Source organism: Halteromyces radiatus, assembly GCF_025201355.1.
Source record: "Halteromyces radiatus strain CBS 162.75 chromosome Unknown BX664scaffold_4, whole genome shotgun sequence".
Classification (NCBI taxonomy): domain Eukaryota; kingdom Fungi; phylum Mucoromycota; class Mucoromycetes; order Mucorales; family Cunninghamellaceae; genus Halteromyces; species Halteromyces radiatus.
In genome coordinates, this window is record NW_026251690.1 from 743,471 (window position 1) to 755,778 (window position 12,308).

Consider the following 12,308-nt stretch of genomic DNA (forward strand, 5'->3'; position numbering starts at 1 on the left):
AAAAGAGGGAGAAGGAAGAGATATCTATTTGGTATGATCAAATCAATATATATATATAAAAATATGAATATAATGAAGAGATAAATAAAGAAACAACAAAAAAAAAAAAAAGGACCCGTTTTCCCGGCCAAGTAAAAAAAAAAAAATAACAAAATATACAATGAAAGGGGAGATATGAACAATAAAATAACAAACTAATAAAATAAAAAGAATATATCATCTCCTAATTTCTATACCCTAGCCAGACATGCATAACGAGTAAAGAAATGAGAAGATCGATCATTGTCATCATTCAAAGAAGGTAAAATAGAGTCCACATAAGTATTCTTGATAGAGCCTTGCCATGGCATCACCTGGAGCAGTAACTCTTGATCATCCTTGTTCAAAAATACAGAGTTAAAATAAGCCAATACTCCTTTGAGATTTTCCGTTGTTGTCGTCAACAAGTTGGGAAGAACTTGTTGATCCATAGCTTCAAAGATGTGTTCTAGATGAGTGCCAATATATCGATCCAATTGAGCTGATAATTGTTCCGAATTTTCCATTAAACATTGTGCGCTGACATTTTCATTGTTCATTGTCGATCCACATTGTTGAAGGACGATCGTTCGTAAATAAGTTTCCAAAGCTGGCTTGCCAAGCTGATCACCAAAGCGATCCCATTCTAAAGGTAATTTTCCCTGCGTATCGGATTGGATGGCACCAAAGATCTGCGCCATCAAAATATCAACATCCATTGAAGGATTGATGTTTATTTGTTGGTTCCTTTGATTGATTGTAATTCTGACATGTTGTTGTACTTGAGATGCTATATGTTTATAACTTTGTGATTGAATTGAATCCAGATGATCGAATTTCCAATGTGTGGTGATATGTTGAATAAGTTGATCAAGATGTACATCGTAATCAGTAGAATCCATGGCATCATTACAATCAGGTCGAATTTCTTTGTCATGATATGTGATTGGTAATGCTTGAATACATAATGAGATAAATATAAAATAAAAAAATAGATAATGAAGATTCATCACTATATATATATATAAAAACAACCTTCGTAAGAAGAGAAGGAAGAAATGTAAAAAAAAGAAATAAAAGTAAAAAAGGTGTCTAAATAAAAAAAAGGAGAGATATAAATAAATCGAGATTTGAAGGGGAATACAAAAAAGAGAAACCGCAGGAGGGATAAAAGAGAAACAAGAAAACAAAAAAAAAAATTCAAGGTCGGATGTTCAAAAGAGAATTCACATTTCAGCCCAAAAACGATAAATCTTCAAAACATATGAGCCACACACCAAAGAAAAAGCCAAGAAAAAAACAAGTAACCCAAAATAGAACAAATACTAAAGTTGTTGATTCACAAAATGTTTCCGGGCTCCATCTGCTAAGTAAGGTTGTATTACTTCTTTAATAAAAAATTCATCCGAGATTTGCATCTAAAGATAAGAAAAATTATACATTTTTTTTTTAGTTTATTTTTTTCGCATTTATGTTTTGAAAAAAAAAAAAATAAACTTACATGTAATCCAGGACATTCCAAAAATTTGAGTCTACCATTATGTTCCAGAAACTGTAATCCTAACCAATCTTCTTGATATAATTTTTGTTGTTCCAATGGCCAAATTTGATTGTCCTTATCAAGAGTCCAAAACCACTAAAAATATATACATCAACCAAGAAAGGAAACGACTTATCAGTCTTGTTTTTTTTTCCTAAGCAAGGATCAATGTAACACAGATCCCTTTTCCCCGGATTTCAACCCATTCTTTTTTTTTTTTTTATTCTTACAGCAGATTCAGGTGGTTTGATCATCGTATCCTCTGTAAATTTGATCATTACAAATGTTTCCAAGTTACCAAGATGATCACGGTAAGTATTATTTTTGAATTTCTCTTCTACTTGATTGTTGATTTGTGGTAAAAAGATATTTCGATCTAAATAATCTATTTTTTTATTAAAAAAAAAGGATGAGTAAACCTTCAATAATTATGAAATAATGTATTCATTTTTTTTTTACCTTGTAGATCTGTCGATGATTTGTAATATTGAGCTTGTACTACATGATGTTGAACATAGCTTGTATAAACACCCCGCTTAACCATTGTTCGCATTAAAGTACATTTGAAATCATGGATATCAATACAATTAGGAATATCAGAAACACCTATATTTTTTTTTTTTAAAAAAAAAAAAAGAGTTAAAAAAAAATTAATCTTTTTTTTTTCTTTTATTATATTATATATTACCTCCATGGGGCGAACCAAACGTAATCAAATGACGAACTGGAGGTAAATTGCACCTTTCAACATAAGCTCGCATGAATAGACCACCTTGAGAAAACCCAACAGCATTAAAACCATTTGCCAATTCCGGTATATTTGCCAGTTGCTGACAAACACTATCTACCTAAATACACTAACGAGTTAAATTTTTGATCCATTTCATAAAATATACAGTTTTTATAACTTACTTGGTCATTGATAATACCAAAAAAGCCAGCATTTCGATCATCATTGATAGAATCTCCCAATTTCACACTATGGACAAATACACCAGGAAGATGAGCTTGTATTAATTCTGTTATTCCACCCATGGACTTTGGATTACAGCAATCATCGCCCATGCCATGCCATAATACAACTATTAAAAAACAATAACATTATTAGACTTTGATATTTTATGCTTTTCATTATCATTTTATTTACCTGGTGTTTGTGCTATTGATGGAATTAATTACAATAAAAAGGAAAAGTGTTATTTTAGAAAAAAAAAAAAAGAAAGAAAGAAAGAAAAGAAAAGAGAAAACTACATTCATACCTTTCGCATTGAGTATAAAATAGAAGATAAAGATAAAGATGGTATACCATAACTTCATGATGTTGTCTATTGTATTAAAATAAGTGGTGTGAAAAAAAAAAAAAAATGAAATGAAAAAGAAGAGTTAATTAGAAGGAGGATCGGGTCACCCAATCAACCATTAATAGCGGAGAGTAAATGCAGGATTCATCCTATGCTTTGCTAAAAGTAATGCAGATCAACTAATCTAACAGGTCAAATCATAAAAAATAGAGAATGATCTAAATAGTGGATGAATTGGGTATTTCTATTTTCTCCAATGAAAAGAAGATTTCATACGGTTAATATATATATATATATATCATTGAACAATACAACATCATCAATATGATTGTATAAAATTAATTTTTCTCTACAGAAATAATAAAATCCCATTTGAAAAAGGTAATAAAGAAAAATGCAAATAGAGTCTTTTTCCTATTTGAACAGTAGAAAGATCTCAACAAATGATTAACCCTGGTCTGTAACTTTCAGAATGAAGGTCAAAAAAAAAATCAGTTGGTATTTTTGCTTTCTGCACTTTCGATCTCCGGGGGTTGCCTGAAAATAACATAAACAAAAAAAAACAAATTGGTCATTTTTTTTCTATTCATCAATCATTTAATTATCATGCATCCTCAACTAATTATTCATAAACACGAAGGCTGTGAAGGTGTCATTGAAGCTTTGGATCAATGTCATAAAGCCAATTCTTTCAATAAATTCTTAGGTTTTTGCAATGATGCCAAACGTCAAGTAGATCAATGTTTAAAGGAAGAAGTAAGTATTATTTTCAACTAGATCTTTATTGATTCTTTTTTTTTTTTTTGTTTAGTTCCTTGCTCAACGGGAAGAAAATAAAGGAAAGAATGCGGAAAAACGAGCAAAGATGAAAAAGATTTGGAAAGACATTGACGAACCTTCACCTGAATTTATTGCCAAACATACCAAGACTACTACAGAATAGAATACAACATATTATTATTTACCCATTGACTACATTCATACACATACACATCGTTTCATTATTGTCCATTTTGTTTTATATTTATACATCATTCATTATTATTATTTATCAACTTTGTTAGAATAAAACTATCTTTTTTTTTGGATCTTATATTCCTCTATATGTATATTTGACTACAGTGTAATGATATTTCATATTTATTCATTCATTTGTATAGGAAAAAAAAAAAAAAAAAAAAAAAAAAAAGAGGGAAAAACAATTCAAATAGAAGATTGAATCAAAAGAGGTGGAGAAGGGAATCAAAATAATATAGTATGAGATTCATACAAGACAATTATATAAAAAAGAAAGGGTGATACTAAAGTAATTTGGGTAATATATAGTATATAAAAATAAAAAACAAAAACAGAAAAAAAAAAAACTGATAACAATAATAGTAAAACACACACAAATATAAAGAGAGAGAAAACGAAGGATGAGATGACTATTGTTGTATCACAGCTTTCATAAAGGTTTCTTGTTTTGTTAGAGCCAAATTTGCCTTTTCCACTAAAGGTTTCAACAATTCCATAGAATGCATGGAGTAAGCCAATTGATCAAGCGGTTGAGTATCCAATAACTGAATAGTCACCCTAGATGCTTTTTTCACACCTGTTGCCTAAAAAAAAAAAAAAAGTAAGTACATTAAAAATAAATAATTATTATTATTATTATTATTTACCTTGACATGTGGAAAGAGAATATCGCCTAAACGTTGTTTTTGTTGAAGAAGAGATAAACCTTTGATGGATTCAACTAAGCGTGCGATGTTGTAATGTTGATCTTGGGTATTCAAATCATGCATATGGACAATATCCGTAGTAGAAGTAGTAGTTGTCATAGCAGCAGATGAAGTTGTAGTGGCAGAAGATGCATGAGAATGATGTTCATCAGGTTGAATGAGGTTGGGAGTTTTAGGTGTGTTGGAGGTTTGATGATAATGATGGTATTGTTGATAAGGTTGAGAATAGTTGATAGGTGTAGAGGTGATAGTTGTTCCATGATCGAAAGAAGATGGCGAGGATGATGCAACTTCTTCCAATTTGTTCACTAAATAGGCTGGATTGAATAAACATAGAGCACGACTTGTAGATCGAAGAGACATGATGGAGTCCACCCAATTTTCTAATTTGCCCAAATCTTTTTCTTTGTTCATCACCTTTAAAATAGCGGCACGAATACCATCTCTTTGAGATTGATTATTATTATTATTTTGTTGATAATGTTCTTTCATAAAGGATGCAGATGTTGATGTTGATACCAAAGATGAAGTAGGTGATGACTCTTTCATATGATGATGATATTGTTGTTGTTGATGGTTATTTCCAAAGCTGGTATCACAAGAAGATGACATTGTAGTTGGTTGTTTTTGTTTTTGAGATTGATTGGCGATTAATCGTTTAGGTTCGTGATAGGCAATAACGACGGGCTTTGATAAAATGTATTTTCCATTGAATTGTTCCAAAGCTTCTCTTGCTTCTTCAGGTTGACAAAAACTTACAAAACCATAACCACGAGATTGCTTGGTACGGGGATTCTTCATCACGCGTGCAGAAATGATGCGTCCAAAGGAACGGAATGCATTATACAGATCAGCACTTTTGGCGGACAAATCCAAGTTTTTAATGTAAAGATTGGTGTAATCAATAATAGAAGACTAAAATTCATATATATACATAAATAGAATACATGAATAACAAAAAAAAAAAAACAAATAAGGTATATATAGATAAATAGAGAAATCTTTTTTTTTAGTATTACCTGATCTGATTTGTTGATTGATTGTTGTTGCTTTGGTGAGGAGGTGACAGGAGACATTTGAGTTGGCTTATTGGAAACTAATGAATATATCGAGCTATGTATGTAGATCATAATCGTAGTTTGAATTAAATGAATAAATGAAAAAATGAGTAAAAAATTGTTGTACGAATGGACCCATGATGATCATCCATCTAAACCTTACATTGTTCTTCCATCCACTAATTTATTGTCCTATGAATTATAGAAAAAAAAAATCAATTAATTTGTTCAATTCTTTTATTTATTTATTTTTAAAAATATATATATATATATATATTACCATGACGTTTTTGGCATTATCAGCATCCTGTTGATAAAAATATTGAAGTAAAGCCATACCAGTAAATGAAGAATCCTTTTCAACAATGATCTTGCATAAACGAATAGGACCAAATGGACGGAATAGGTTGTACAGACCATCATTTGTCATAGAGAGAGGTAAATGAGTCACTTGGAAAATAGGAGCGCAGGGGACTTGATCCTTGATACCATCGGGGGTAATATATAATTGTAATCGATGACTATTTTTGAGAACAAGACCATCAAATAATGTATATGCACGATCAGCTATAAAGAAATGAGTGAATAAACAAAAAACAGGGGAATAAAAAAAAAAAAGAGTTAGTTTCGGATATGCTTCTAAAATAAGATGCTTTCATTTAAACATCTATCATTCTCCCTATCCCATATCTTTTTTTTTTCCCTTTTCTCAAAAGTCAAAATCTCCCAACTAATCAACAAACAATAAAGACACATGTAATTTCAAAACGTGACCTATTATTCATGGACCTTTTTTTTTTTTTTTCTAGTACTACCACTACTACACGCTCACCCCTTTTTTTTTATTTTTTTCTATTCCCTTTTCTCCCTGTTTTTTTTTTTTTGACTTTTGTTACCTTGCTCCTTGTTGATGAATCGAATCCAGCCTGTCGCAATATGATCATGATATTTATTGCGTTGTATCCTATATATAAATATAGAAAGAAGGAGAAGTAGATAAATAAATAAAAATTATTTGAAAGGAGTGAGTAATCAATGATATATATTATATTTTTCACTTACAAAATAGGACGACAAGATGTCAGTAATGTAACAATATCATTATCGTTGATGGACTGGGGCACTTCAAAATACAAAGTGTCAGACACCAGAAACTGTTTTCCATATAAGGGAATATCATAGGACATGGTTTGTTGGTAGTGCTGCATCTGATGTGATTCTGCATTGGTTCCACCGTTCTTGTGATACTGTCTTTGACTCGATAACTCGGAAGTCGATGGTGATGTTTTTGTTGTAGAATGATGATTTCTTGGTGGAAGATGAACTACAGTTTGTTTCATTTCAGTAGCCATAATCAACTTTTTTTTTTTCTATTTGATTAATAAAATAATAATAATAATAAAAGAATGATAATATAATAGTTAGTAATAGTCACTTTCTTTTTTTTTTCTTCTCAAATCAAAAGATTTACCTTGATGATACTAATAAAAAATAAAATAAAAAAAAAAAAAAGAAAGAAAGAAAGAAGAAATGTCGGTACTTCAATGCATTATGGAGAACATGAATTTATATAGTTTTTTTTTTTTTTTTTTTTTTTTTTTTTTTTTTTTTTTGCCCCTTCTAAATAATAAAAACAATGATGCGTATTACCTTTTTTTTATATATAGATATATATATATTCATGTCCCAGGTTAGTGTAACAATATACTTTCATTTAAATTAAATAAAAAACTTCATATAATATATATATATGTATAATAGAAGATTCAATCATTTTTTTTCTTCTTTTTGATTAGTGAATGATTAGTTTGTTGTTCACTACATATAAAAACAAAAAAAAAATTAAAGAAGTACGTATGGTTTCCAAAAACAGATTCACATGATAAATAAAACTCCGTCAACCAATGAGATGTAAGAGCAGGTCACCCGACTTGATTGTATATGTTTTCTTTTTTTTTTCTTTCTCCTACTTATTTTTTCCTCATTGCATTATCTTCCTTTTTTTTTTACTTGTAATTTTTATTATTATTATTATTATTATTCATATTAATAGTTCTTGACAATCTATGACAACAAATACGAAAAATATATCACCGCATCCAATTGTCAAGACAGAAAAGTCAAAAGAACCTGATACATCTGTTGGTAGTTATCTTATCTGTGAAAAAATAGGTCAAGGTTCTTTTGCAACTGTCTATAAAGCGCAGCATAAAGTAAGTAATTTCTCATTTTATTATATATTATTTAAACTAATGTTTATATATATATAAAATAAAGGTCTCTGGTCATTTGGTTGCTATCAAATCTGTCTTGCGATCTAAATTAACAAAGAAACTATTGGAAAATTTAGAATCTGAAATATCTATTCTTAAAGCTATACGCCATGACCATATCGTTGGTTTATCAGAATGCCAAGTAAGTCAAATATATATATATATATACACATATTATAACTAACTTTTTATAATTATTTAAATTAAAAAAAAATAGAAAACTGATACTCATATACATCTTGTCATGGACTTTTGTACAATGGGTGATTTATCGCAATACATCAAACGAATACGAAGCAGCAAAACTACTCGAGGTCCTCTTGGTGGTTTACCGGAAATCACCGTTCGTCATTTTTTGAAACAATTATGTAAATCAATATGTTATTATTATTCTAATATATAATGATACTAATTATATGATTATTATTTTTTTGATTTTATTTTAGCATCGGCTTTACGTTTTTTACGCTCACAAAATCTTGTCCATCGTGATATCAAACCTCAAGTATGTATATCAGATTATAATTTTTAATAGTTGATGCTGACTGATCATCCTCTTTTTTTTTTTTTTTTTTTTTTTCCTTCCTTCTAGAATTTATTATTGGTATCACCTCATGAAGATTCTAATGAAGATATAACAAATGAACTTCCTATTCTTCAAGTAGCAGATTTTGGTTTCGCTCGATTCTTACCAAATGCTAGTTTGGCTGATACCTTATGTGGATCACCTCTTTATATGGGTCCTGAAATATTATCCTACAAGAAATATGATGCCAAAGCTGATCTTTGGAGTGTTGGTGCTGTTTTATATGAAATGATTACTGGTCGCCCACCATTTCGTGCTCAAAATCATTTGGAATTACTCAAAAAAATTCAAGAAAATAATGATGTGATTCGATTCCCTGATGAAAAAACCCCTGAATCTTCTTCCTTGGTTGGTGATGATCTCAAAGATTTGATTCGAAAGCTTCTCAAGAAAGATCCAGTAGAACGTATTTCCTTTGAAGAATTCTTTGCCCATCCTGCTATTCTCCATGGTGAAAATTCGTTATCATCAAGAGCAACTCCTTCAGTTAGGTATTCGTCATCATTATCTCCTCATCCAACAACATCGAAACCCATTACAAAACATCGTCATGATCAACCTACAACTACATATGAAACACCTCCATTTGCTCAAGCGTCATCTTTACCAACTCACCAAGACCCTCGAAAAGTGGGTCCAATATCACCTCCTTCATCAAGACATAATCGAAATAGACCTTATAGGTAACGTCATTTGTAGAATGAATTGCTGAATGATCTTAACTTATTTTATTTTATATATATATATATATATAGAGATATCAGTAATGGGAATCCTTCTCCGATTCATTCACGTGGTCGATCTGGGAAAGCGGTTGAGTTCAATGACTTGCATGAATCAGGGGCGGTGATCAAAAGATCGACTCGACATGGTGAAGAAGAAGATGTTTTACAAGAATACGTGGTACTGGATAGACGAATCATTGAAACGAATCAATTTGCTGATGGTAATTATTATTATTGATCTAATCCTTTATATAAATATATATATATATATTTGAACTGAGTTTTTATAATTCTTTTTAGAAATCAATGCTTCACCACATAACGAAGATGGAAATCGACAACGAGGTGATTCAATAGGGCAAGTGGCCATCCCACGACGAAAATCTTCATCTTCTTCTGATCAAACTGGATACCCACCATCATCTACTTCACCCAATACTCCACCATTCGTTGTTTCTCGTGAACGAAGGATTAGTGCGGGAACGGCTGGATCTGCTCTCGCCAAAGCATTATCTATGGCTTCTGAACGACTTTTTGGGACTGGACATTCACCACCAAACTATAATCGTTTACAAAATACTATGGTAGGTTCTCCACGTGGATTTTTAATTAGCGCTGCTGCTGCTCAAGATATGGAAGAAGAAACAAATACTTGTGATGAAGACGATGACAAGACAATGGCAATGATTGAAAAGGCAGCATGTATGGGACACGCAGTAGCCAAGTTTGCAGATATTAAATTTGAACTTCTTGTTGGTGGTCGTGGTGGTATTGGAATGGCAAATGAATCTACTTTGGCTGCTGAAGCATTAGTTCTTCATCTCAAGGCATTGGCATTATTGGAATTGGGTTTTGAAACAGCAAAGAAATATTGGCATCGACGACGTTCCATCAACTCTCCATGGCAGCAACAACAAGATAATTTGAATTCAAAACCTTCTGCAATACGATTGAATGATGCAGTACAATGGATGCGTGAACGGTTTAATGAATGTCTAGATCGTGCATCTTTTGAGAAATCAAAATGTGATCAATATGATGATTCATTAAATGGAAACAATCCTTGTGTAGAAAAGCTATTATATGACCGTGCACTTGAAATGGTAAGAAATTTTATTACTCTTTTATATATGTATATATTGATTTTATATATATATGCATCTATGTATAGAGCCGTGCAGCTGCAGTACATGAACTTGTTGGGGAGAACATTGCAGAGGTATACATAAAAAAAAAATCATCCAATAATTTGTGAATTGACATTATTTATTATGTAATTTATTTAGTGTGAACAAGATTACAGAACAGCTATATGGATGCTTGAAGCAATCTTGGAAGTATGTGATGATACAGAAGTGACAATTGAAGAAGAGGATCGAAAAATCATTAATAAATGTAAGTCAAAAAAAAAAAAACGATTTAGGATATAAATTAAATAGTAATTTTTTTTTTTTTTTAGTTATTGATTCCATTCAACAACGTATATCAGTCTTACGGAAAAAAATACTTGATCAAAAAGAACAACAATACCCTTATCATAACAACAACAACAACAACAACAATAGTGGCAGAAACATGATGACTACAGCAACAACAGCTACTATTGGTCAAACTACTCAAACTTACATTGCAACCGAAGGAAGATGATTTTTATAGTTTTCTTACATTTTGTATACATTTGTCTTCCTATTTGTATATATGGTTTTCTTTTTAATAGTTTTCTTTTGACAATAAAGATCATTTTTACACAAACCAACTGTCCTTATATACATTTATGACACCTTTTTTTTTTTTTTCTTGAATCCACATCTTTCTTAGCTCATATGATTTGAAACACCGGATTGGTGGCAAGGAAAGTGGAAGGACGCGCGATCTTTTTTTTTTTTTTTTTTTTGCTCTCTTTCTGTTTTGTTTTCTTTTTTTTTTCTCTCTCTCTCTTTTTTTTTTTATACTTGTATATTTCCATACACAAGTTGTTTGTAAACTACAGTTTGGTAAGGTCATTTTTTTAATTCTCTTTTTCATATTCCCCTCCCTTTTGTTTGATACCATAGATGATACTTCATTTACTTTTTTTATTTTTATATATCCTTTTTCACTTCTGTGCAAAAGTCAGCTACTAACACCGCCAACAAAGTGAAAATGATATTCATTCTTTTTAGATTATTTCTTTATTACATTTACGTACATCTTCCTACCTACTATTCTCCTTTTGTTTCCTTATTTATAAACCCTATATCCATTCTTCACTGTTACAAGAAAACAATAATAAACAAGGTTAAACGTTAGAACTTCACTTAGTTTCAACTTTTGACCTTGTTATTATCGTTGATATTGTATTTTATTTATATTAGTTTTGTTTGTTGTTGTCTTTCTCATTTGACTGTTTGTCACTCCGTCTTACATATATACACCCAAACGCCTCCCCTCACCATCTTTTTTTTTTTTTATCTATTACATTTAGGCTGCATTTTATTATTTCATTCTCCTCTCTCCTTTTATCATGATTCTATCTAACTCGATCATCTCCTTTATTGATATAGATTCCTCTTTTTTCTTTTTACCAAAATGATGGACCATTCTACCAATTGTACTATTCAACAACTTCCTTTATCTGAAGAGATGATGGGAAATCAATCTCAAAATAAAAGAAAACAAGTCAAAAATGCCTGTAGTAAGTGATATTTTTTTAAAAAAAATGATGGATGATACATGTTCGATTATCAATTGATCATTCTTTTTTTTTTTTTTTTTTTTTAATGTAGCCAATTGCCAAAAAGCCTGCAAAAAATGTGATGATACACGACCTTGTCCTCGTTGTGTGAAATATGGTATCGCCGATACTTGTGTTAATTCCATTAGAAAAGAAAGAAAAAAAGGTATCAAACGAGGTCCATACAAAAGGAAAGAAAAAGGTAAGAAAAGAATAATAAAAAAAATAAATAAAAAAAGACGAAGGAAGTCATGTATAAAGAAAAAAAAAAAAGAAATAACTGTCTTCTTTTTTTTTTTTTATTATTATTATTATTTGTCTGTTCTAGATGACAGCGACAAAAAGCGAACGAAATCGTCCAAATCTCCCG

At 30.5% G+C, this 12,308-nt stretch overlaps 5 protein-coding genes across 5 annotated transcripts; 2 read left to right on the forward strand and 3 right to left on the reverse strand.

Annotated features, from left to right (window-relative positions):
• Positions 1-230: 230 nt before the first annotated feature.
• BX664DRAFT_263698 (uncharacterized protein) lies at positions 231-920 on the reverse strand (the record flags this gene model as incomplete). The annotated part of the gene is made up of 1 exon (XM_051540781.1): positions 231-920. The coding sequence occupies one exon, from the start codon at positions 918-920 to the stop codon at positions 231-233; it is 690 nt and encodes a 229-aa protein (XP_051399787.1).
• A 423-nt stretch (positions 921-1,343) lies between these two features.
• On the reverse strand, positions 1,344-2,875 carry BX664DRAFT_349373 (Alpha/Beta hydrolase protein; the record flags this gene model as incomplete). Its single annotated transcript, XM_051547598.1, has 8 exons — positions 1,344-1,436; positions 1,520-1,654; positions 1,789-1,943; positions 2,018-2,164; positions 2,247-2,406; positions 2,471-2,640; positions 2,706-2,717; positions 2,818-2,875. The coding sequence occupies 8 exons, from the start codon at positions 2,873-2,875 to the stop codon at positions 1,344-1,346; spliced, it is 930 nt and encodes a 309-aa protein (XP_051399788.1).
• A 579-nt stretch (positions 2,876-3,454) lies between these two features.
• On the forward strand, positions 3,455-4,027 carry BX664DRAFT_331787 (uncharacterized protein). The gene is made up of 2 exons (XM_051545203.1): positions 3,455-3,615; positions 3,671-4,027. The coding sequence occupies exons 1-2, from the start codon at positions 3,466-3,468 to the stop codon at positions 3,800-3,802; spliced, it is 282 nt and encodes a 93-aa protein (XP_051399789.1). The 5' UTR covers positions 3,455-3,465; the 3' UTR covers positions 3,803-4,027.
• A 20-nt stretch (positions 4,028-4,047) lies between these two features.
• BX664DRAFT_331789 (uncharacterized protein) lies at positions 4,048-7,152 on the reverse strand. Its single transcript, XM_051545204.1, has 8 exons — positions 7,113-7,152; positions 6,704-7,011; positions 6,538-6,605; positions 5,922-6,208; positions 5,805-5,833; positions 5,603-5,696; positions 4,524-5,498; positions 4,048-4,460 (listed from the first exon to the last, which is right to left on the reverse strand). The coding sequence occupies exons 2-8, from the start codon at positions 6,991-6,993 to the stop codon at positions 4,287-4,289; spliced, it is 1,917 nt and encodes a 638-aa protein (XP_051399790.1). The 5' UTR covers positions 6,994-7,011; positions 7,113-7,152; the 3' UTR covers positions 4,048-4,286.
• A 480-nt stretch (positions 7,153-7,632) lies between these two features.
• On the forward strand, positions 7,633-10,978 carry BX664DRAFT_296383 (kinase-like domain-containing protein). Its single transcript, XM_051542200.1, has 10 exons — positions 7,633-7,854; positions 7,919-8,056; positions 8,132-8,282; positions 8,361-8,419; positions 8,507-9,183; positions 9,256-9,446; positions 9,526-10,328; positions 10,397-10,444; positions 10,512-10,620; positions 10,685-10,978. Exons 1-10 carry the CDS (start codon positions 7,708-7,710, stop codon positions 10,870-10,872), a joined length of 2,511 nt encoding a protein of 836 aa, XP_051399791.1. The 5' UTR covers positions 7,633-7,707; the 3' UTR covers positions 10,873-10,978.
• The last annotated feature ends 1,330 nt before the right edge of the window (positions 10,979-12,308 follow it).